Source organism: Erinaceus europaeus, chromosome 6, assembly GCF_950295315.1.
Source record: "Erinaceus europaeus chromosome 6, mEriEur2.1, whole genome shotgun sequence".
Lineage (NCBI taxonomy): Eukaryota > Metazoa > Chordata > Mammalia > Eulipotyphla > Erinaceidae > Erinaceus > Erinaceus europaeus.
The window spans coordinates 17,935,634-17,961,472 of NC_080167.1; the positions used below are offsets into that span (position 1 = coordinate 17,935,634).

The 25,839-nt window shown below is 47.5% G+C and overlaps 1 protein-coding gene across 1 annotated transcript; it reads left to right on the forward strand.

Annotated features, from left to right (window-relative positions):
- BRI3BP (BRI3 binding protein) lies at positions 1–24,431 on the forward strand. The gene is made up of 3 exons (XM_016184924.2): positions 1–310; positions 8,651–8,753; positions 23,598–24,431. Exons 1-3 carry the CDS (start codon positions 104–106, stop codon positions 24,017–24,019), a joined length of 732 nt encoding a protein of 243 aa, XP_016040410.2. The 5' UTR covers positions 1–103; the 3' UTR covers positions 24,020–24,431.
- Positions 24,432–25,839: the final 1,408 nt, after the last annotated feature.

Here is a 25,839-nt window from a genome sequence, read left to right on the forward strand (position 1 = left end):
AGAGGCGCGGCGCGCCCCCGTGCGCGCCCCCGCGGTCCCCGCCAGTCCCCCTGCTGGTCCCCTGGCCCCGGCCTGCCCGCCGCGCTCACCCGCCGGCCTGAGCATGGGCGCGCGAGTCCCCGGCGGCCCCCCGGCCCGGCCCGGCCTGCTGCTGCTGCTGCTGCTGCTGCTCGGGCCGCTGTGCCCGGGCGCGCGAGGGGCGCGGGGCCGCGGCGGGGCCGAGAAGAACAGCTACCGCCGCTCGGCCAACACCTTCTCGCAGAGCGTCAGCAGCCTGTTCGGCGAGGACAACGTGCGCGTGGTTCAGAAGGTGGGCGCCCCGGGGACCCCCCCGTTTCCCCCTGGTCCCCGCGCACCTGCCTTGGGGGCCGGCGGGCCGTGGCGGGACCTGCTGGGCGGCAGAGCATGGCGGGGAGGGGGTGCTCGTCCGCGGCTGGGGGTGCCCGCTCCCCCTCCCGGCCCTGCTCGGGGCTGACGGCCGGGGAGAAGGGGCGCAAGGCCTCGGGGCGCCCTTCTTCTTGGACTGGAACCCCCCCAAGGCCGCGCGGCGCAGGCCTCTCTCCCGGGTGGCGCTGGCGCCAGCGGCTTCTCACCTTCATCCATTCATTGATGCATTCATTCATTCATGCACCCCGTTTGAATGAGCACCTACTATGAGCTAGGCACCTGCTGGCTGCCCAGGGGGCGCCCGGCCACTCGTGCCCGCGGCCTCTGCCCGCGCTGCCCACCCCCCCATGTCTTCCTCTCTTGCACCTGGGTCTGCCTCGTGCCGCGAATATATTTACCATTTTTTTAAAATATATATATATCTGTCCTGCTCTGTTGCTTTGGCACCCTAGCTCGGTGACCCTCCTGGGCACCCACTGTATGCCGGGCCTTTTCTGCTTTTCTGACCTGCAGGCCCCTGGGAATAATGTTGGGTACAACTGACTCGCTGCCTGGGAGAAGGGAGGTCCTCCCCATTCTGGGCCAGAGAACACCGAACAGGTCCCCGAAAAGAGGAAATGAGTGGGAGCCAGTTGCCGGTGTGGTAATGCGGTCAGAGCACTGCCTTGCAGTGACCCCGACCAAACACCTCCCTCCCATTACTTTTCTTGCTCTGCAGTTGCCCTGGGGTTTGGGGAATGCAGAGAAGTTTGGGTTCTAGTTCCAGTTAGCCCCTAAACTGGGCTTTGGGCAAGTAACTAGGCATCTCTGAGCCTTAGTTTCTTGCTCTGTAAAATGGAGAGAGTGGGGCTGGGGAGACAGGATAATGGTGATGCAAAAGTCTTTTATGCCTGAGGCTCTGATGTCCCAGGTTCAGTCTCCAGCACTGCCATAAGCCAGGGCTGAGCAGTGCTCTGGTGAAAATATTAAAAGGCAAGGCCTGGGGAGTTAGTGTACTGGTTGTGCAAAAAGACTTTCATGCTTGAGACTCCAAAGTTCCAGGTTCAATCCCTGACATCACCGTAAGCCAGAGCTGAGTAGTGGTCTGGTTAAAAAGAAAGAAAGAAATTGGGAGACTGAAAAATCCGTTCTCTAATATGAAGTGGTACTTATGGAACTTTGCAATCTTTCTGGCCAGTTGAGACTGAATTAAATGTGATCTGTTAAGGTTTTCTCCAGGCCCAGGCCCAGGCCCAGGCCCAGGCCCAGGCCCAGGCCCAGGCCCAGGCCCAGGCCCAAGTCAGCTTTGCTAAGGTCTCCTGGAAGAACTTTCAAGCAGGGGAAGAAAAAAAAAAAAAAAAGGTTTTCTGGTACTTAACGTGGAGGTGGGGAAAAGAATATTAAAACCCAAATCAGTTTGGCTGAATAATTTCATTGGCTTTAGACGAAAAGACAGGTTTGTTGAAAGGTTCTAAAGTTTGACCTCTTGGTTTCTCGGGGAGAGGACTCTGAGCTGAAAGCACAGACACCCAAGTGTGAAGTGGGCTTGGGCAGAAGAGCTGTAGGCAAAGCCAATCCACTTCCCATTTACATGTAATTTGGAGACTGAAATCATTTGTTTTTAGAACAAAAAAAGTCTAACATTACTATTTTTTTTCCCAAGGTAAGCACAAATGATCTTTGTCTCACCCCCACTCCAAGCTTTATTTATTTATTTATTTATTTTATTTAAGAAAGGAGTAATTAACAAAACCATAGGGTAGGAGGGGTACAATTCCACACAATTCCCACCACCCAATCTCCATAGCTTTATTTATTTTTTAATGAGAGAGAAGAATGAGGAGAAAGAGAAAACCAGAGCTCATTCTGACACATGCAGTACCAGGGATCGAGAGGGATAGAGAGGGGGAGAGAAATACAGACACCTGCAGACCTGCTTCACCGCTTGTGAAGCGACTCCCCTGCAGGTGGGGAACCGGGGGCTGAAACCGGGATCCTTATGCTGGTCTTTGCGCTTCGAGCCATTGTTTGTTTATTTTAGGATAGAGGCAGAGAGAGAGAGTAGAAAAGACCACAGCACTGAAACTCCTCCAGTAAGTTGGGGGCCAGTTTCGGACCTGGGTCTTGTATATATGTCCTAGGGAGCTATTTTACCAGCTTCTCTACCTTTCTTTCTTTCTTTTTTTTTCTTTTTTTCTTTCTTTCTCTCTCTCTTTCTTCCTTCCTTTCTTTTTTTAAATATTTTAAAAACTTATTATTTATTTCCCATCTTGTTGCCCTTGGTGTTTTTTATATTATTGTTGTAGTTATTATTATTGTTGATGTCATTGTTGTTGGATAGGACAGAGAAATGGAGAGAGGAGGGGAAGACAGAGAGGGGGAGAGAAAGACAGACACCTGCAGACCTGCTTAACCTCCAGTGAAGCAAACAGGGGCCCCTGCAGGTGGGAGGCCAGGGGCTCCAACAGGGCGCCATGTGCTTATGCCACCACTTGGACTCCAATTTTTCTTTTTACCAGAACACTGCTTAGCTCTGGTTTATGGTGGTGCTGAGGATTGAACCTGGGACCTCAGAGAGCTTCAGGCATGAGGGTGTTTTTTTTTTTTTTTTTTTTGGTACATTAAAAAAAATTATTTTATTTTATTTACCTCCAGGATTATTGCTGGGGCTTGGTGCCTGCACCACGAATACACTGCTCCTGGAGGCCGCCTATTCGCTTTTGTTGCCCTTTTTGTTTATCATTGTTGTTGTTGTTATTGCTGTCATTGTTGTTGGATAGGACAGAGAGAAATGGAGAGAGGAGGGAAAGAGAGGGGGAAAGATAGACACCTGCAGACCTGCTTCACTGCCTGTGAAGTGACCCCCCTGCAGGTGGAGAGCCAGGGGCTTGAACTGGAATCTTTAAGCCGGTACTTGTGCTTTGCCATGTGCGCTTAACCCGCTGCGCTACTGCCCAACTCCCCTTGTACATTTTTAATACTGACAAATATTAAATTGATTTCCAAAGAATTTCACACCCACCAAATGTGTAGGAGCTGGTTCTCAATTTCTTCCCATCAAAGAACCTTTAAACTTTTTGATCTTAGCATGCTTGTGATAGATGATGGTTTCATCTATTTAGAATCCACTGGCCAACAAAAAAGTCCATTATATTTTCTTTTCTGGGAACTGCTTTTTATTATCTTTGCCATTTTCTATTGAGCTGTTGGTTGTTTTTTTTTTTTTGAAGAGGTTTGCAAGAAAATATTTTGAGTAAAGTAGCTTTGACACTTTCCAGTTTTTTTTTTAACTATCATTTTAACAGCTTTATCGAGGTGTAATTGACATATTTAAAGTAGCATAAGGGTGTACAAAAGCGTACAAACTGGTAGAGTTTGTCATATGTAAGCCTTTGTGAAAAATATCACCAGTATCAAAATAATAATTCCTTTTTAAAACTTTATTATTGGATAGAGACAGAGAGAAATTGAGAGGAGGGGGGAGATAGAGAGGGGAGGAGACAGAGAGACACCTTCAGCCCTGCTTCACCACTCATGAAGCTTTCCCACCTGCAGGTGGGGACCAGGGACTTGAACCCGGGTCCTTGCAAACTGTAATGTGTGTGCTTAATTAGTTGCACCACCACCTGGCCCCTTATAATAATTCCTTAAAAATTTTTTTAATGTTTATTTTTATATTATTTTAATTTTTCCCCTTTTGTTGCCCTTGTCGTTTATTGTCATTGTTGTTATTGCTATTGGATAGGGCAGAGAAAATGGAGAGAGGAGGGGAAGACAGGGGGAGAGAAAGATAGATGTCCACAGACCTGCTTCACCACTTGTGAAGCTACTCCCTTGCAGATGGGGAGCTGAGGGCTTGAACCGGGATCCTTAAGCCAGTCCTTGTGCTTTGCGTCATGTGTGCTTAACCTGCTGTACTACCACCCAGCTCCCTCTCTTTTTAAATTTTTTAAAATTTTTTACCAGAACACTGGTTGGTTTTGGCTTCTGGTGGTGTGGGGAATATAACCAGGGACTTGGAAGCCTCAGGTATGAGAATCTCTTTGCATAACCATTATGCTATCTACCAACTTCCCCCCTCCCCCATTATTCCTTTAAGTTGAAGGTTTAGAATAAGCAACAGCTAGAAATTGTTCCCCTACATTGACCAATTATTCACACTTTCCCCAAACTTTTTTCTTTTTTTTTCTTCCTTTTTTTTTAATATTTATTTTATTTATTCCCTTTTGTTGTTTTATTGTTGTAGTTATTATTGTTATTGTCATTGTTGGATAGGACAGAGAGAAATAGATAGAGGAGGGGAAGACAGAGAGGGGGAGAGAAAGATAGACACCTGCAGACCTGCTTCACCACCTGTGAAGTGACTCCCCTGCAGGTGGGGAGCCGGGGTTCGAACCGGGATTTTTTCTTCCTTCTTATTTACAAATAGTTTTTTTTTTTTGGACTGAGCCATTTGAAATAAGTCATAGACTTTATGGCATTTCTATAGAAACAAGAAACTTGGTGACTGTATTTTGCATATATATATATATATATATATATATTATATAAAGTCTATAACCACTTTTATTTCCCTTCCTTCCTTCCTTCCTTCCTCCCTCTTTTTCTTTTTTCCATTCCCCCCCCCCGTCCAGAGCACTGCTCAGCTCTGACTTATGGTCGCACTGGGGATTGAACCAGGGACCTTTGAGCTTAAGGTGGGAAAGCAGCCTTGATAATGCAAAGCAATGCATTATCCAAGTGAGCTATTTCACTAGTCCTGCGCCAACTTTTACAGATAGACAGAGACAGAGGGAGAGATACCACAGCCCTGAAACTTCCTCCTGTGTTATAGGGGATGGACTCAACCAGGGTCATGACAGAAGAGTATGACAGAAGAGGTGTGCCACGTGTGTCCACGTGTGTCCACATGAGCTGTTCTGCTGGTCTTGTTTTCTTCTTGTTTATTTTATTTTATTTTATTTTATTTATATTTAGTTATTTATTTTCCCTTTTGTTGCTCTTCTTGTTTTTTTATTGTTGTTGTAGTTATTATTATTATTGATGTCGTCATTGTTAGGACAGAGAGAAAGGGAGAGAGGAGGGGACGACAGAGAGGAGGAGAGAAAGATAGACACCTGCAGACCTGCTTCACTACCTGTGAAGCGACTCCCCAGCAGTTGGGGAGCCGGGAGCTCGAACCCGGATCTTAATGCCCGTCCTTGCGCTTCACGCCATGTGCACTTAACCCGCTGTACTACCACCCGACTCCCTCTTCTTATGTTTTTTTTTATTCATTCTTGTGTCAGTTGATGGCTATTTGGACTGTCTCCATCTTTGGAGGCTATGAACAATGCTGCTGTGAAATTCCTGTGCAAGCTTTCACGTGAACAGAGGTCTTCAGTATTTGGGGATTTATACCTAGGAGTGGAATTATTGAGTTCACATGGTAACACTTTAATCTTTCATAAAACCTCTTCACCTTCTCACTGGGGGTGTATAAGGAAACCTCACCATCCTTAGCTATCATTTTGTTTTGTTGCCTCCGGGGTTATTGCTGGGGCTCAGTGCCTGCACTAGGAATCCACTGCTCTTGGAGGCCATTCTCCCATTTTGTTGCTCTTGTTGTTGTCATCATTATTATTGTTGTCACTGCTGTTGTTGTTAGATAAGATAGAGAGAAATTGAGGCGGGGGCGGGGGAGACAGGGAGAGAGAAAGACAGACACCTGCAGACCTGCTTTACCGCCCGTGAAACCACCTGTGCGTGTGTTCCAGCAGTTTCTGTCGGTGTGATCTTGGTGTTTCAGGCTCACCTTCAGAAGCTTGTGCAGTCTGGCTGCATAAACACCCTCTGCTCTTCTCATCGGGACATCCTTGTCCTTTCCACCCGGTGTTTCTTGGGTCCAGCTTGCCCTTGAGCAGTTTTGTCTCTTCCCACCTTTACTAGCCTGATCTGCCCTAGTTTTGCTTTCACTCTGAAAAGGATCCAACGTACACAAAGGGAGAGAGCAGGTGTGAGGAACCCCAGGCCCTGAGCCCGTTTCTCACCTTTGTTGCTGCTCTCTCTCTCTCTTTTTGTCAGGAGCAGGGGGCCTCATGCACTTGTGATTTCACTGCACCTGTGTTGGTTTTTCATTCAGAGAGAGCTAGAGAGGGTGTCCTGTCCACTGCCCTGTGTCTTGAGGAGGGCATCAAGGATCGAACACCTCCTCTTGCTGTGTGCCTCATGTGGGACATCCACAGACCCCAAAGGCGGCCTCTCTCAGAACCCTTTAGAGCTGTGGAAACAGGCAGAAAGGAGAAAGTCTCTGCAGTGTAGACAACATGGTCTCTGCCTCACCTCCATTTAGACACCTTGGTGGGAGTCTTTGCTTCTCCTTCATAACACTTCAACACATCATAAAAACCTGCTAGGGGGTTGGGCAGTGGCGCACCCAGTAAAGAGCACATATTACCTTGAGCAAGGACTTGGGTTCGAGTCCCCCTCCCCACTTACATGAGGGATGCTTCATGAATGGTGAAATAGTGCTGCAGGTGTCTCCCTATCTCCCCCTCCCCTTTCAATTTTTCTCTGTCCTATCAAGTGAGAGAAAGAGACAAAACAAAACTACTCTCTATTGATGATTGCTTATAAATTGGACGTCTTTTGGCCAATCCTGAGAAGCAAACATGGTTTAAGAGTGGAGCTATTCGTCCAGGAAGAGGAATGACGTCCTGGTGTGTGTCACATGTGGCAGGGCCTTCTAAGTGATGAGTGAAGGGAGCCAAGCACAAATGGTTTCCTCTGTGTAACTCTGTCTATAGCAAGTCCAGAAAAGCAACGCCATAGATGGAAAGCAGATTAGTTGTTGCCGAGCTTGGGGTTCAAGAGAGGGAATGAGGGGTGGTACTGAAGAGTACAGGACTTCTACTGGGACCGTGAAATGTCCTGGATTAGAGGGATTGTATGACTTGTAATTAGTCTGCAAATCACTTCATGGTACGCTTTTTTTTTGCCTCTAGTCAATGGGGTTCGGTGTCAGCATTACGAATCCACTGCTCTTGGTGTCCATTTTTTCTTTCTTCTTCATTTTTTCTTTCCATCTTATTAGATAGGACATAGAGAAATTGAGAGAGGATGGCACGACAGAGAGGGAGAGAGAGAAAGATAGACCCCTGCAGACCTACTTCCCTGCAGGTGGGGAGCCGGGGGCTTGAGCTGGGATCCTTGCACATGTGCCCACCTCTCCTTTTTTTTTTTTTTTTAATAAGCGTTGTATTCTTTTAATAATAATGAAACAATAAATTTTTGAAATGAGGAGTAAACAGGTGGAAGAGTTGATTGAAATTTGGATCATTTATTTTTAAACATTGGCAGTGGTACAGGAATAGACTCATAGCCAAAGATCAGAAACTCATAACTGTTCTCAATTCCTTGGTCCTAAGATTTTGATGGTTCCTAGAAAGCCACTCAGGTTTCTTGAATTTTGATTTTAGTGTTGTTTTTTTTAAAAAATATTTTATTTATTTTTGTTGCCCTTGTAGTTGTACTTGTTGACATTGTCGTTGTTGAATAGGACAGAGGGAAATGGAGAGAGGAGGGGAGACAGAGAGGGGGAAAGAAAGATAGACACCTGCAGACCTGCTTGTGAAGCGACTCCCCTGCAGGTGGGGAGCCGGGGGCTCGAACTGGGATCCTCACGCCAGTCCTTGCGCTTTGTGCCACGTGTGCTTAACCTGCTGTGCTACTACCCGACTCCTGATTTTAGTGTTCTATTCCATCCAGCAGCAACATTCTGTGAGGCAAACGTGGTAACCACTACACCGAGGAAACAAACCTTAAGTAGCGACCTGAATGGCACACCTTGCCATGCTCGAGGACGTGGGTTCAAGCCCCTGGCTACCCCTCAGAAGCACCATACACATGTACCAGATGTCTGGTTCTTACTCTTTCTCCTCCTGTCTGTCTCATAAATAAACAAATAATATCTTAAGAAAGAGAGAAATTGGAATTGGAGAGCAGAGCTACACAGAGCTCCCAGCTCCTGTAGATAAGCCCCACCAGTCCCCAGAGCACCCCTGGAACCATCAAGTTCAAGGGCACCCCCTAGGCCAGGATACCCATCTCCAGGAGAGTGCAGTGACCCCTGTGTGAGGCTCCCACCAAGTTTTGCTGCATTTCCCTCAGTTTGTGGCCTGCCTGCATTTCAACCCTCCTTTGGGTCAGCCTCATGGTTCTTAGCCGGCCTGGGACCTCCCGTGTGGGCTGAGAAGTGGGGAACATGGGTCTCGGGGTGGAGATGACTGTCTTCCTGTTCCCGCAGTTCCTGACCAGGCTGACAGAGAGATTCGTGCTGGGCGTGGATATGTTCGTGGAGTCCATCTGGAAAATTTGGACAGAGGTCTTAGATGTTCTTGGACTTGACGGTAGGTGTGGAGGAGGGGCGTTTGTTTAAGGTACTGTCATTCTTGTGCTTCTTAAAGTCTGGAGCCAGAAGCCACAAGGGGCATGTAGGAGAAGACATGCAGGCGGGATACCTCAGTGTGAATGCACAGGGTGCAGGGGAGACAGCATCATAGTTATGCAAAAAGACACATGCCTGAGGCTCTAACGTCGCAGGTTCAATTCCCAGTACCACCATAAGCCAGAGCTGAGCAGTATTCTGGTTTAAAAAAAGGGGAAGGGGGGTCGGGCGGTGGCGCAGTGGGTTGAACGCATGTGGCGCAAAGCGCAGGGACCGGCGTGAGGATCCCGGTTCGAGCCCCCAGCTCCCCACCTGCATCGAAGTCAGTCGCTTCACAGGCGGTGAAGCAGGTCTGCAGGTGTCTATCTTTCTCTCCCCCTCTCTGTCTTCCCCTCCTCTCTCCATTTCTTTCAGTCCTATCCAACAATGAACAACATCAATGATGGCAATAATAATAACCACAGTGAGGCTACAACAACAAGGGCAATAAAAAAGGGGGAAAAATGGCCTCCAGGAGTGGTGGATTCATGGTGCAGGCACCGAGCCCAGCAATAACTCTGGAGGGGGAAAAAAAAAAGGGGAAGGGTGGATAATGGTGTACTCAGTACAACATACACATTACTATGTGCAAGCCCCTAGTTCCTACCTGTAGGGGGGGAAGCTTCATGACCACTGAAATGGGGTTGCAGGTCTCTCTCTCTCTCTCTGTCTTTTTATTCCTCTCTTCCCTCTTAATTTCTCTGTCTTTAAGAACAAAAACAACAAAAAGAGTGGAGGAATGGATTTGTCCTGCAGGCACAGAGCCCCACTGATAATTCTGGTGGCAATGAAGCAAAAAAGAACATGAAATGTATTTTATTGCCATAGCGACGGCACTATGAATCTACCGTTACCAACAGCCATTTTTTTTCATTCTATATTATTTGACATGACGGAGAAATTGAGAGAGGAGGGGGAGGTAGAGAGGGAGAGACAGGCACCTGCAGACCTGCTTCACCATTTGTGAAGCATCCTCCCTTTAAGCAGGGGCTCGAACTTGGGTCCTTGACCATGGTAATATGTGCACTTAACTGGGTTTGCCATCACCTGGCCCACTGAAATAGACATTTAAAAAATACCAGGAGGGAGTCGGGCTATAGCGCAGCGGGTTAAGCGCAGGTGGCGCAAAGCACAAGGACCGGCATAAGGATCCCAGTTCGAACCCCGGCTCCCCACCTGCAGGGGAGTCGCTTCACAGGCGGTGAAGCAGGTCTGCAGGTGTCTATCTTTCTCTCTCCCTCTCTGTCTTCCCCTCCTCTCTCCATTTCTCTCTGTCCTATCCAACAACGACAACAACAATAATAACTACAACAATAAAACAACAAGGGCAACAAAAGGGAATAAATAAATAAAATAAATATTAAAAAATAATAATAATAAATAAAAAATACCAGGAGTTGGGCGGTAGTGCAGCGGGTTAAGCGCACGTGGTGCAAAGTGCAAGGACTGGCGTAAGGATCCTGGTTCGAGGCCCCCACTCCCTACCTGCAGGGGAATTGCTTCACAAGCCATAAAGCAGGTCTACAGGTGTCTTTCTCTCCCCCTCTCTGTCTTCTCCTCCTCTCTCCTTTTCTTTCTGTCCTATCCAACAACGACGACAACAATAAAAAAAAAAAACAAACACAAAGGCGACAAAAGGGGAAAAAAACATATATGTATATATATTTATGGGGCTGGGCAATAGCGCAGTGGGTTAAGCACACATGGCTATCTGACACATGGGATGCCAGAGTTTGAACTCCAGACCTTATGCTTTGAGAGCCCAATATTCTGTGATAGTTACCTCTGTAAGAGGCTCACTAGCATGTGGTCCAGGAGGTGGCGCAGTGGATAAAACATCAGACTCTCAAGCATGAGGTCCTGAGTTCAATCCCTGGCAGCACATGCACCATAGTGATGAATAAATAAATTCTTTTTTAAAAAAAGAGGCTCACTGGCAGTGTGATGGGGGTATGTAGGAGCAGTTGCAGTGGGGCCCACTGGCCTGCAACCCAGCTGGACTGGCATCTGGGGCCAAGGCCTCCGGGGCTTGCTTGCAAATCCCTGTTTAGGCAGAAAGAGCACTAATGCCTGAGCATTTAATGGGCAGGAGTGGGAATCTTCAGAAGGCTGGATGAGGTGGTGCAATGGATAGAGTATTGGTCTCTCAAGTATGAGGTTCCAGGATTGAGCCTTTGCATTGCATGGGATCCCTGACATCACATGGAATCATGCTCTGGTTCTTTCTCATCAGTTATCAATCAGTCAGTCAGTCAATCTTTAATGAGGAGAAGGAGAAGAAGAAATGGGGGCCAGGCAGTGGCACACCTGATTAAGTGCACATAGTACTAAGTGCAAGGACCTGAGCGAGGATCTGGGTTCGAGCCCCCACTCCCCACCTGCAGGGGAGGACACTTCATGAGCAGCAAAGCAGGTCTGCAGGTCTATCATTCTCCCTCTGTATCTCTGCTCCTGTCTCAATTTCTTTGTCCTATCCAATAAAAAGGACAAAAATGGCTGCCAGGATCAGTGGAATCGTGGTGCCGGCACTGAGCCCCAGCAATAGCCCTGGAAGCAAAAAGAAAAGAGAATGAGGAGCCATATGAAGCCCCAGAACACCCCCGCCCCCAGGCCCAGCCTGGTAGGGAGGCTGGTACCGGAACCATCAAGTTCAAGGACATCCCTGGACCAGGCTGTGCCTCTTGCAAGGACTGCACTGGGCCCCTGGGCAGTGTGATTTTATTATATCTAGGGGAGCCAGCCACAGGTCCTCATAGCCCCATCCCTTGGAATTCCCCAGGACTCTCTTAATTCATTCCCATGACAGTGAGTTCTGACAACACATGAAGTGTCATCTACCAGGGAGGCCCATTAGAGTCCCACTAGTCTCTAGGGACAAGCTGTGACAAGCTTGTGAACTGTCACCTACCTCGGTGACCCAGCGGTGCTTCTGTGGAGCATAGACCCAGGAAAACAGATAGTCAGTGGAAAGGATGGTGACCTCTCTAAAGCAGGAATGGAGAGAGTCCTCTTTCTGGTCCGTGTGTCGTCCATGGACATGGAGCAGAGGTCTCACAAATGGAGCTCAAGTCCGACACAGTATCCAGTTGCACAGGTCAAGGGCTCCATCCCACAAACACTGCCTCCACTTGGGAGGTCATTTAAATGAAAATCTAGCCTGTCCAGGGCTGGGAGATAGCTCACTCTGTAGAGTATATACCTTATCATGCTCAAGGACCTGGGGTCAAGCCCTGGCACCTCATGGGAGCATGATGGGTAGAAGCTCCACAGACAGTGGAAGAAGCTCCACAGACAGTGGAGTGGAGCTGTGGTGTTCTCTCCTAAGAATGAGGGTCGTAAGGTAGCTCACCTGGCTAGTGTGCTGCTTTGCCGTGTGCACCACAGAGGTTCAAGCCTGGCACTCACTGCACTGAAGGAAGTTAAGTGTAGATGTTACTTTGAGCCCCCCCACCAGCAGGGGGAGATGCTTCATGATTGGTGAAGTGAGTACTGCAGACGCCTCTCTGTCTCTCTCCCTTTCTATCGTCCCTACTTCCCCCCCCCCTTTTAAAATATTGTTTTATTTTAATGAGAAAGGGATACAGAGCGAAAGGCAGAGAGAGAAAGAACAGAGCACTGCTCAGCTGTGGCTTATAGTGGTGATGGGGGTTGAACCTGGCATCCCAGTGGCTCAGGCATGAAAGTCTTTCACAGAACCATTATGCTGACTCCCCAGCCCTACTCCCCCTTTCCTCTCAGTTTCTCTCTACCCTATCAAATTAAAAAAAAAAGAAAGAAAGAAAAGAAGAAAGGAAGGAAGTAAAATGGTCACTAGGAGTGTTAGTTTCTTTTTTTTTTAATATTTATTTATTCCCTTTTGTTGCCCTTGTTTTATTGTAGTTATTATTGTTATTGTTTTTGTCGTTGGATAGGACAGAGATATATCAAGAGAGGAGGAGAAAAATATAGACACATGTAGGCCTGCTTCACTGCTTGTGAAGTGACTCCCCTGCAGGTGGGGAGCCAGGGTCTCGAACCAGGATCCTTTTGCCGGTCCTGTACTTTGTGCCACTTGCGCTTAAACCACTGCACTACTGCCCAACTCCCAGGAGTGTTAGTTTCATAGTGCTGGCACTGAGCCCCAGTGATAACCTGGTAGCAAAAAAAAAAAAAAATTTTTTTTAAAGCTGGACTAGGAAATCACACAAATGTAAGATCCTAGTCTTGAGAGAGTAAGAGAGAAGGAAAGTCAAGGCTGTCACCTGTGTTTCTGACCAACCCATTGTAAACTGGGGTACCCACAACCTCTCTTCTCATTTCCCACTAGTCTGCTGCAGTGGCTCAGACTCAGGAAGGCCATTGGCTTCCTAGATCCCTGATTTGTCACAAAGGTTGTGGGTGAGTCAGGAACCGGCAGGACTTTCCAAATCCCCTGCCCAGGGCTCAGGGTTTTCTGGAAGCCTCATACACACACGCTTGACTCAGCCATCAGCCACTGTCAATAATTAACGTTTCCAGCCCATAGTCCCCCATCCAGGGCTCCAGGGGTGAGCTAATCTCACTGCCTCCAGTCATAGCCACTGACAGAAGCTCAGGTGTGCTTGGGAGGGGTTAGCTCTGGGTGGCCGGGGGAGCTTCTTGTCATTTCAGACATTCCAAGGGGTTTACAAACTTGGCCAGAAACACAGAGGGAGGCCAAACTTGCTTTGATTGATTTTCACCATCAGGATTATCGCTGGGGCTCGATGCCTGCGTGATTCCACCGTTCCCAGCCGCCATTTATCCTTTCTCTTCTTTCTTTCCTCCTTCCTTCTTTGCTCAGGGTAACATGTGTGCTCTACTGGGTGAGCCGCCAACTGGCCCTCAAATGATTTATTGTTCACATTTATTTATTTATTTATTTATTTATTTAAGGTTGAGAGAGAGAGAGAGAGCGAGCGCACCAGAGTATTACTCTGACATGTGGCAATGCCAGGGATTGAACTCAGGACCTCATGAATCCAGTGCTTTATTCACTGACCCATTTCCTAGGTTACCCAAATTTACTCTGTCTCTTTTAAAAATTTATTTTTGGGGGCAGGGGTAGATAGCATAATGGTTATGCAAAGAGATTCTCATGCCTGAGGCTCCACAGTCCCAGGTTCAATCCCTTAAGCACCACCATAAGCCAGAGCTGAGCAGTACTCTGGTAAAAAAAAAAAAAAAATTATTGCTCCCAGGGTTATTGCTGGGTCTTGGTGCCTACACCACAAATCCACTGCTTCTGGCAGCCGTTTTCTCTTTTTTTTTTTTGCCTTCAGGGTTATTGCTGGGGCTCAGTGCCTGCACCATGAATCCATTGCTCCTGGGAGCTATTTTTCCCTTTTGTTGCCCTTGTTGCCATTTTCTCATTTTATTATTATTATATTTTTTTATTAGACAGGACAAAGAGAAATTGAGAGGGGAGAGGGAGACAGAGACAATGAGAGACACCTGCAGACCTACTTCACTGCTTGTGGCCATTCCAGGTGTGGAATGGGGGCTTGAACCTGGGTCATTGTACATGTTAGCATGTGTGTTCAGCTGGGTGCACTACCATCCAGCTTCCCTAAACTTATTCTTACTATAGAGGCCAGATGGTGGTGCACCTGGTTGAGTGCACATGCTACAATACCCAAGGACCTGGGTTCGAGCCCCTGGCCCCCACCTGCAGGGGAAAACTTCACAAGTGGTGAAGTAGTGCTGCAGGTGTCTCTCTGTCTCCCTCCCTCTCTGTCACCCCCTTTTGTCTCAATTTCTGGCTGTCTCTATCCAATAAATAAAGACAATTTAAAAATTAAAAAAAAAAAACACAACTTATTCTTATTGTAAACCATGATCCTACACTCTGGAAACCCACGTTGCCTGATGCTGGGCCCATGTTGCTGGCAGACCTTTCTGGAGGGAACAGCCTAGGGCCCACTGAGTTGACTCTACTGGGGGCTGGAACCAGGATCCTTATGCAGGTCCCTGTGCTTTGTGCCAGATGTGCTCAACCCGTTGCGCTACTGCCCGCCCCCCTGCCCATTTCTTTACTATCTCTCTGTCTCTTAAAGATTCATTTTTAAAAATATTTATTTACTTACTCCCTTTTGTTGCCCTTGTTGTTTTATTGTTGTAATTAATTTTTAAATATATTTATTTTCCCTTTTGATGCCCTTGTTTTTATTGTTGTTGTAGTTATTGTTGTAGTTATTGATGTCATTGTTGTTGGATAGGACAGAGAGAAATGGAGAGAGGAGGGGAAGACAGAGAGGGGGAGAGAAAGATAGACACCTGCAGACCTGCTTCACTGCCTGTGAAGTGACTCCCATGTAGGTGGGAAGCCGGGGGCTTGAACCAGGATCCTTACGCTGGTCCTTGTGCTTTGTGCCCATCTGCACTTAACCCACTACATTACTGCCCGATTCCCTTAAAGATTCATTTTTGGGGAGTGGGGCAGTAGCGCAGCGAATTAAGTGCATGTGGCACAAAGTGCAAGGACTGGAGTAAGGATCCCGGTTCAAGCCCCCGGCTTCCCACCTGCAGGGGAGTCGTTTCACAAGCAGTGAAGCAGGTCTGCAGGTGTCTTTCTCTCCCCCTCTCTGTCTTCCCCTCCTCTCTCCATTTCTCTCTGTCCTATTCAACAACAATGACATCAATAATAACTATAACAAAAAAACAAGGGCAACAAAAAAGGAAATAAATAAATATAAAATTTTTTTTTAAAAGATTCATTTTTATTCCTTCTCCTCCTCTTCCTCTTCCTCTTCCTCTCCCATAGCCTTCTTATTTTACCAGAGCACTGCTCAGCTCTGTCTTATGTTGGTGCTAGGGATTAAACTTGGGACTTTGAAGCTTCAAGCATGAGTGTATTTTGCATCACCACTATGCTGTCTCCCCAACCCTCTGGCCATGTGTTGTAGCAGCAGGCTATGTAAGGCACGGGGTGTAGGGCTCTGGCAAAGCTACACCCTGTCTCGCACTTGTTGTCCTTCTCCTTTACCTCTGGGACTCATCTCCATTCTCAAACCTGTGGGCCCAGCCTTGGTGAGAGCTCAGACCAGCCTGGGCCCCTCTCTGCCTTGGCAGAGAACCTGAGGGTGCTGGAGAGGAGGCTGGGCAGAGGCTGCAGCTCCTGGGGCTACCGGAGGGCCCTCTTGGGGACTCAGGCTGAGTCAATGACGCAACCAGATAGAGCAATCGTGTGCAATCCCACTCAGAATCCATGGCCACTGCCTGGGTCGTTAGACTGTCTTGCATCTCCATCCCTGACGTTGGAGCTCCAAGGGGGCAAACCTGATTGCAGGAGGTTGCATGCAGCTTGGAAGGGAGCCCAGGGCAAAAACAACGCTTACCGTGCAGGAGCTGACAGGGACTATCATTCTGGAGCAGAACCAGGTTGCCACACCTGCTCACAGGTGGTGAGAGTGTCTGGTACAGCCAGGGGGAAGTCAACTCATTTCCATGTCAGGATGTTCCTCCACCTTCCATTTACTTACTTGTTTGTTTAATCCTTTCTCTTTCTCCCTTTCTTCGCTTCTTTCTTTCTAACTATATTTTATTTGTTTTGATGAGAGAGATACAGATAGATAGAGGAAGAGAGATACAGTGTGATCCAGGAGGTGGCGCAGTGGATAAAGCATTGGACTCTCAAGCATGCGGTCCTAAATTCAATCCACGGCAGCACATGTACCAGGATGATGCCTGGTTCTTTCTCTCTCCTCATAATAATAAAAAAAAGATTTGGGTATTTACAAAGAGAGAGAGAGAGAGAGAGAGAGAGAGAGATATCTCAGAGCACTGCTCAGCTCTGGCTTATGGTGGTGCTGGGGATTGAATCTAGGACTTTGGTGCCTCAGGCATGAGAGTCTGTGTACAGAACCATTATGTTGTCGCCCCTGATCCACCTCCCCTTTTACTTGAATCCACTTACTTTTGATTTTATTTGAATAGTCGTTTCTTTTGTTATTTTTTGTCTTTCCGAGAGAAACAGGAAGAGGAGAGACACCTGTAGCACTACTCCAGCACTTGTGATGTCACACTCATTAGAACGCACATGTTACCATGCACAAGGACTCAGGTTCAAGCCCCCAGTCCCCACCTGAAGGCCAAGTTTCCTGAATGGTTAACAATGCTTTGGGTGTCTCTTTCTCCCTCTGTATCTCTGTCTTCCCTTCTAATTTCCTCTCTTTTTTTCTTTAATTTGTATAACCTTCATTTATTTATTGGATAGAGACAGCCAGAAATCTAGAGGGAAGGAGGGAACAGAGCAGAAGAGAGACAGAGAGACACCTGCAGCACTGCTTCACCACTTGCAAAGCTTTCCACCTGCAGGTGGGGACCGGGGACTCAAACCTGGGTACTTGCGCATTGTAACATATGCGCTCAACCAGGTGCGCCACCACCAGGCCCATCCTCCTAATTTTTCCATCTCTGTCTAAATAAATAGAATATTAAAAGAATTGAAATATAGGGTAAAAAAAAAGTACCCTGGTGGCAAAAAACCCCAAAGTTTCATTTAATTAATTAATTAATTAATTAATTAATTTTTGCCTCCAGGGTTATTGCTGGGGCTCAGTGCCTGCACCACGAATCCACTGCTCCTAGAGACCATTTTTTCCCCTTTTGTTGCCCTTGTTGTTTTATCATTGTTGTGGTTATTGTTGTTGTCGTTGTTGTTGCTGTTGTTGGATAGGACACAGAGAAATGAAGAGAGGAGGGGAGACAGAGGGGGAGAGAAAGATAGACACCTGCAGACCTGCTTCACCACCTGTGAAGCGACTCCCCTGCAGGTGGGGAGCCGGGGCCTCAAACCAGGATCCTTCTGCCGGTCCTTGTGTTTTGCGCCACATGCGCTTAACCCACTGCGCTACCGCCTGACTCCCAGTTTCATTTTATTTTATCAAGAAAGAATGAGAACCAGAGCATCACTATCAAAAATGACAATGCCTGTTACAATGACCTGTATGGGGAAAAACAAAACAAGGAACAAATGCTGGAGAGGATGTGGAGCAAAGAGAATCCTATGTACTGTGTTGGTGGGCTCTGGGTTGGTGTGATGAGTGGTGAAGCAGGGCTGCATGTGTCTGTCTCTCTGTCTCTCTCCATCTCTATCTTCCCTTCCCCTCAATTTCTCTCTGTCTCTACCCAATAATAAATGAATTTAAAAAAAATTTTTTTAAAGTTAGAAAAAATATAAAATATTATACATGTGGGAGTTGGGCAGTAGCGCAGCGAGTTAAGCGCACGTGGTGCAAAGCACAAGAATCAGCAGAAGGATTCCGGTTCCCCACCTGCAGGGGAGTCACTTCACAGGTGGTGAAGCAGGTCTGTAGGTATCTGTCTTTCTCTCCCCCTCTCTGTCTTCCCCTCCTCTCTCCATTTCTCTCTGTCCTATCCAACAATGATGATATCAGTAACAACAACAATAATAACTACAGCAACAATAAAAAGACGAACAAGGGCAACAAAAGGGAAAATAAATAAATATAAATTAAAAAATATTATACATGTGTTTACTATTTATTGGGTAGAAACAGAAATTGAGAGGGAAGGGGAGACAGACAGACAGACAGAGAGAGAGAGAGAGAAATGCCTGTAGCACTGTTTTACCTTTCATGAAGCTTCCCTTTCTGAGGGCTTGAACTTGGATCCTTGCACATTGTAACAAGCACACTCTACTGGGTACATTACTGCTTAGCCTGGTACCCTAGCACATTATTTGACTATAAAAATAAGGGCATCTTGTCATTTGTGCCAACATAATTGGACTTGGAGGATATTATACTAAGTAAAATACATCGGGCAGAGAAAGACAAATGCTTTGTAAACTCACTTTATGTGAAATTGAGACAAAAGCAAATGCATAGAAAAAAGGGGCCAGAGTTATGGTTGCCAGAGGTAGTTATGGTGGGAGGTAGGAGGAATTGGATCAAGGTTTGTTCCTTGGGACAAGGGTAGGGTTAGTTTTCGGGTGTCGTGTAAAGCCTGCTGGCAATGGTCAACACTGCTCTTTGATTCATTTGAAAGTTATTAAGAGAATAGACTCCCAAGAGCTCTCATCAAAAGATAAAAACATGCCTTTATTTATTTATCTTTATATTTTTAAAATTTATTTTTATTATCTTTATTTATTGGATAGAGACAGCCAGAAATTTAGAGGGAAGGGGGTGATAGAGAGGGAGAGAGACAGAGAGACACCTGCAGCCCTGCTTCATTACTTGTGAAGCTTTTCCCTGCAGGTGGGCCCGGCGACTTGAACCTGGGTCCTTAGGTGCTGTAACGTGCACTCAACCAGGTTCACCCCATATTTACTTATTTTCCTTTATTTTATTTTACTGTTCCTATATTTGATAGGACAGAGTGAAATTGAGAGGGGTGGGGGAGGGTGAGAGAGAGAGAGAGAGAGAGAGAGACACCTGCAGTCCTGCTTCATTGCTCATGAAGCTCCCCCCAACCCCCAGGTGGTGACTGAGGCTTGAAACCAAGTCCTTGAGCATGGTAGTGAGTGTGCTCAGCCAACAATTTGTAATTTTTTTTATTTTTAGCATTTATTCTTATTTGTGTATGAGAGAGGGAGGAGGAGGAGGAGGAGGAAGGGGAGAGCAGGGGAGAACCAAAGCATCACTCTGGCATATGTGGTGCCAGGAACTGAATTTACCACATGCTCAGAGCCCAGTGGCTTATCCACTGTGCCATTTCCCCGCGCCACCATGAGAGACTGCAGCTCTCTTCATTAAAGAGCCCCCTCCCCCTGCCCTGCTTGAAAAATCAGGCACATCTTTAGCCACTGGTCTACAGCCAGATGTGTTGGGGGTTTCTGGTTCCTTGGTATTTGTGACAAATAGAGGATGACAACCCAGAGTCCTTCCTTCCTTCCTTCCTTCCTTCCTTCCTTCCTTCCTTCCTTCCTTCCTTCCTTCCTTCCTTCCACCTTTTCACTAGAGCACTGCTCAGCTGTGGCTTCTGGTGGTGTGGGAGATTCAACCTGGGTCCTTTGGAGCCTCAGGCATGAACTTTTGCAGAGCCATTATGCTATCTCTTCAGCTCTGTTCTTTAGAGTGAAATAACAGAGAGCGTGAGAAAGGGAGAGGAGACAGACAGACAGAAAGGAGATGCACCACTGCACCACTCCACCTTCCATCGAGTTCCCCCGGGGCACCCAGCTGCTCTTTAAGGCTCAGCTCAGCTGTCCTCTCCTGCAGGAAGCCCTTCCTGACTGCCAGTCCAGGTCAGGTACCTCTTGAGCAGGGAGGCCAGTCGAGACACCCCAAATGTCTGGAGGGCTTTTAGGTGGATGCAGGCATCCTTCATTCTTTACTTCTTTTTTTTTTCCTCCAGGGTTATTGCTGGGCTCGGTGCCTGCACCATGAATCCACCGCTCCTGGAGGCCATTTTTTCCCCCTTTTGTTGCCCTTGTTGTTGTAGCCTTGTTGTGGTTATTATTATTGCCATTGTTGATGTTGTTCATTGTTGGATAGGACAGAGAGAAGTGGAGAGAGGAGGGGAAGACAGAGAGGGGGAGAGACAGACACCTGCAGACCTGCTTCACTGCCTGTGAAACAACTCCCCTGGAGGTGGGGAGCCAGGGGCTCGAACCGGAATTCTTACACCCGTCCTTGCGCTTTGCGCCACATGCGCTTAACCCACTGCGCCACCACCCGAACCCCAATTCTTTACTTCTTGACCTGTATGGTTATTGGCTATTTGGTGCTAGTTAGGCCAACTGTCTACCACTTAGGGGATGACTCCTTTTGGCCTCTGGCCACAGGTTTTTCTTCTTGAGATTCCACTGATGGGTGTCTTAGGCCCAGGCCCTAGTCTAGGTGGCTTCTGGTCACAGGTTTTCCTGCTAATTCCAATGGAGGGTGGTAAATCCAGCAGCCCTCGGGTCCCACCTTTTATTTGTATCAAAATTAGGTGAGGGATGCTAACTGAACTTAGGATCATCTTTCATAAAGTATGTAAGCCATCAGACTGCATACATTAAACTTAATCCAGTGCTGTAGGTATAATATGTATATTATTATTATTGTTGTTGTTGTTATTGGATAGAGACAGAAGGGGGATTGAGAGAGGAAGAAAGAGAGGGAGAGACGTCTGGGAGGTGGCGTAATGGATAAAACATTGAACTCTGAAGCATGAGGTCCTGAGTTCAATCCCTGGCAGCACATGTACCAGAGTGATGTCTTGTTCTTTCTCTCTCTTCTCCTATCTTTCTCATGAATAAATAAATAAATAATATTAAAGGGGGGGCTGGGTGGTAGCGCAGCAGGTGAAGCACACATGGTGCAAAGTGCAAGGACTGTCGTAAGGATCCCGGTTCGAGCCCCTGGCTCCCCACCTGCACAGACGGTGAAGCAGGTCTGCAGGTGTCTCTCTTTCTCTCCCCCTCTCTGTCTCCCCATCTCTCTTGATTTCTCTCTATCTTATCCAACAACGACATCAATAACAATAATAACTACAACAATAAAACAACAAGGGCAACAAAAGGGAATAAATAAAAAGAGAGAGAGAGACTTGAAGCACTGCTTCACTGCTCATGAAAATTTCCCCCTGTAGGTGAAGACTGGGGGCTTTAACTTGGTCCTTATACATTATATGTGTCCTACTGGGTGCACCATTGCCCAGCCCCTATATGCCAATTATATCTCAGTGAAATGGGGCCAAGGAGATGCATAGTGAAGTGTGGTGGGTGCAGCTTTCAAATGACTGTTAAAAAAAAAGTGAATGGGGAGTCGGGTGGTAGCACAGAGGGTTAAGCACATGTGGTGCAAAGCACAAGGACCAGTATAAGGATCCCACTTCGAGCCCCTGGCTCCCCACCTGCAGGGGAGTCACTTCACAGGCTGTGAAGCAGGTCTGCAGGTGTCTATCTTTCTCTCCCCCTCTCTGTCTTCCCCTCCTCTCTCCATTTCTCTCTGTGCTCTCCACCAATGACAACATCAATAACAACAATAATAACTACAACAACAATAAAAAAGGGCAACAACAGGGAAAATAAATATTTAAAAAACTTAAAAAAGAAAGTGACTGGAGAGAAAAGTGAAATATGACCAACATTAACAATTGTCAGGCCTAAGCCATTTCAGTAGGAGTCTTTATTTTGCTCTTTGTCTCGAACTGCTCTTAGTCAGGTACGCAGAAGACCCAGCTGCTCCATTTCACCGCACTCGTAAGCTGGGACTTTCTGTGTATATGCACCTGTTATGAGTAGAGTCAGTCGCCTGTGAGCCACGGAGGCCCTAAGTGACAGCAGCTTAAACAAGATAGAAGTTTACTTACCTTTCGTGAAAGCTCACAGGTAGGCGGGTAGGTAGATAGGTAGCTGTGTGGCCCGTCACCCTCAGGATGGGGGTGCCTTTCACTGTCATTGCTCCCTTGCTAGGTGACTACCCTTTCCTCCTGATTCAAGACAGCTGCTCCCACCCCAGCCACTGCATTTGCTTCCCAGCAGGCAGAAGAAGAGGTAAAAGGCATATTTTCTGTTACTTTTTAGGAAGAAAGTTAAAACAAGCCCTTGAAGCTACCACAGAACATTTTTACTCACCTCTCTGTGAACAAAGCCCTAGCCTCATAGGTACTAGAGAGGGTGGGAAATAGCTTTATCCTTGGCTGCCATGGCTTTGGCTGAAAACTGGGTGTGGAAGAGTTAGGAAGGACAGTTTGCAGACTTCTCTGCCGTGAGAAACTGTCTTGCACTCCTACTCTGGCGGCCAGTTTTTTTGTTTCTTTGTTTTAAGTTATTGGTTAGAGGGGGAAACTGAAGGGGGGTACAGGGAGGGAGAATGAGAGATACCTGCAGCACTGCTTCACCACTCATGAACCACTCTCCTCCCCTCCCACAGGTGGGGACTGGGGATTAAACCCAGGTCTCTGGGCATGGTAGTATGTGCCTTCAACTGAGAGCACGCCACCACCTGGCCGCCTTGCGGTTAGCCTTAACAGTGTTCCCTGCTGGGCCAGTAAAATAGCTCACTTGGACAGTGCACTTGGTGCTCTGCTGTCTGCACGCCCCAGGTTTGAGCCCAGGCAGGTCCCACTGCATTGGAGGAACCTTCAGTGCTGTGGTCTCTTTCACTCTGTTTCTCTGCCTCTAGGGGGAGAAAAAAGGAGCAGGGGAAACAGCATAATGTTTATGCAAAAAGACTTAGATACCAGGGCCGGGCCATAGCACAGCGAGTTAAGTGCACATGGCGTGAAGTGCAAGGACCGGCATAAAGATCCCAGTTGAAGCCCCCGGCTCCCCAACTGCGGGAGGATCACTTCACAATTGGTGAAGCAAGTCTGCAGGTGTCTATCTTTCCCCTTCTCTGTCTTCCTGTCCTCTCTCGATTTCTCTCTGTCCTAGTCAACAACAACAACAGCAATGACAATAATAATAATAACAACAATAATAATGATAAACAACAAGGGCAACAAAAAGGGAAAAGATAGCCTCCAGGAGCAGTGGATTCGTAGTGCAGGCACCAAGCCCCAGCAATAACCCTGGAGACAAAGAAAAAAAAAATTAACAAAGAAAAGACTTTGATACCTGAGGCTCCAGGTTCCCAGGCTCAATCCCCAGCACCACTATAAGCCAGAGCTGAGCAGTGCTCTGGAAAAAAAAAACAAAACAAAAAACAAGCCAGAGTGCCCTGCCTTTCGTGCACTGCGAAAAATAAGGATGTCACTTGCTTGTTGCTTGTATTTTCTCTGGCTTGTCAGCAAGACCAGAAGAGCAAGCAAGCACCCCCCCCCCCAGCCCCCATCTCTAACCGCCGGCCCCCTCCTCTCTCCCACCCCGCAGTGTCCAACCTGTCGCAGTACTTCAACCCAACCTCGGTGGCCAACAGCCCCGCCCGTGCCCTCCTGCTGGTCGGCGTGGTCCTCCTGGCCTACTGGTTCCTGTCAATGACCCTGGGCTTCATCTTCAACGTCCTGCACTCGGTGTTCGGCCGCTTCTTCTGGGTGGCGCGAGTCATCCTCTTCTCCATGTCCTGCATCTACATCCTGCACAAGTACGAGGGGGAGCCTGAGAACGCCATCCTGCCGCTGTGCTTCGTGGTGGCCGTCTACTTCATGACGGGGCCCATGGGCTTCTACTGGCGCAGCGGGCCCAGCGGGCCCAGCGTGGAGGAGAAGCTGGAGCACCTGGAGAACCAGGTCAGACTCCTCAACATCCGCCTCAATCGGGTGCTGGAGACCCTCGACCGCTCCAACGGCAAGTGACAACCAGCCAGCCGGCCGGCCCCCCTCATTTCAGCGCCCAACTTCCGGAAACAGAAACGGAGAAGGAAGAAAAGGACTCCCAACCCCAAACAGTCTTAATAAAAACCTCCCTGAGCAAGACTGAGGCGCTGCGTGAGAGTGTTCCCCGGCCAGGTGTCACCTTTTTGGACACCAAGGACGAGGAGGAACAGGAGGTGGTGGATATACGACACCACCCCCCTCAGTGTCACTAGTGGGAAAGAAAAATAATAATAGTATTTTTTAAACAGAGGATATAACCCTATAGCTATACAGTAAGAGAAGTTTTACCTGTGCATAGAGTATAAAGTTCTTTTTTCCTCCCCCCTTCCCCCCAAGCACTGAAATACATCTTTTGCAAGTTTTTCAAATAAAGGCAGACCTAGTTAAGTTTGTTAAGATGTCACACTGGGGGAAGGACTAGGCTGATTTGTCATTTTTGACAAGTTTCCATTGTAGTGTCTATTCTCACATCCTGAGGGTGTGGCGGCTACAGGTGGGGGCCTCGCGCTTTATTTTCATGTGCCCAGACTCCAAGCCTTATCCGATGTCGGTTTTTGGTTTGTCCCATTGACCAGGTGGATTAATGTACCTTCTCCTTGTAAGTCTCTTGAGTTTTAGGGAAAAAAAATTCTTTGGAAGCCTAGTGACCCCCCCCACCCACCCAGCTCAACCCCCTTCGATAATATATTTTAAGTGGACTACTAATACGTTATTTGTCGAAAAGTTGACACCCTGCCTCAGTCCTTGGGTGTATTGCGACTTTAATATTTTGTAAAGGAAAAGTCCAGAACCTGGCAAAGAAGTGTCTTCAGGGTTTGAGGCTCAGAGCTACCCAGGTAAGCTTGGGAATCGGGTTGATTCTCTTATTTACCAGCTGGGCCTGGTTAGGAGAGGTACACTCCGGAGGATCTTATATGTGTTTCATTTTTATCAGTATTTTTGATCGACTAGGGACCTTAGCAGGGAAATAAACTGTCACAGCTGATAATGTTTCCCAAATCTATTGCTATTTCTGAAGCATCCTCAGGAAGAAGCAACAGCAGCTCAGCAAACCTTGGAGAAGATCTGAATTATTTTCCCTGGAATTCCTACAGACAGTTGTTGGGTTTGTCATGTATGAAGCCTATCCTGTCCTGTTCTAGAGGACCTGACGGGGCGGAGGGAGAGAGGTCTATGCAGGGCAGCTAGTTGTGAGGGTCCGGATAAAGGGCCTTTGCAAGGGTTGGGTAGTGCAATGTTGGAAGCACTGTTGGGAAGCCCTAGCAAACACCAGGCAAAGGAAAGGACCCCCCCCCCCCACACACACACACACTTTGGCAGAATGCAGCTGTTGGCAGCTGTCACTCCATCCAGCCTCTTCCTCTGCCTCCACACAGGCCCTGGCAGTCCCCACGTGGAGCCCTTCAGTGCAGAGCCACAGTCTACTGCCTGATTGGCTTGAGCCAAAGCTCCTGGCCCAAGTATCATTGTGGAGAAAAGTCAGCCTGAAGGTTAACTTTCAGTTGCAAGGAGCTGGAACACAGCAGCAGGTGTTCCATTTCCTTTAAATATTTTATTATTATTACTATTCACCGGAGCACTGCTCATCTCTGGCATATAGTGGTGCCAGGGATAGAACCTAGGACTTTGGAGCCTCAGGTAGGAAGATCTTTTGGCATAACTATGATGCTACCTTCCCCCACCCCATGTCTGTTTTCAAGGTATATGTGATGGGACCAGACACTCCTACCTTCAGCTTAGACCCTGCTCTGGGATCTGTTGAGACCATTCTTTACCCACGGGCCTTGGGAAGCTGTGGT

Bases quoted from the DNA above. Each gene is read 5' to 3' on its own strand.
- BRI3BP (XM_016184924.2), top strand. From the start codon at position 104: ATGGGCGCGCGAGTCCCCGGCGGCCCCCCGGCCCGGCCCGGCCTGCTG. The intron at 311-8,650 runs GTGGGCGCCCCG...CTGTTCCCGCAG, and splicing joins ACGTGCGCGTGGTTCAGAAG to TTCCTGACCAGGCTGACAGA. The intron at 8,754-23,597 runs GTAGGTGTGGAG...CCCACCCCGCAG, and splicing joins AGATGTTCTTGGACTTGACG to TGTCCAACCTGTCGCAGTAC.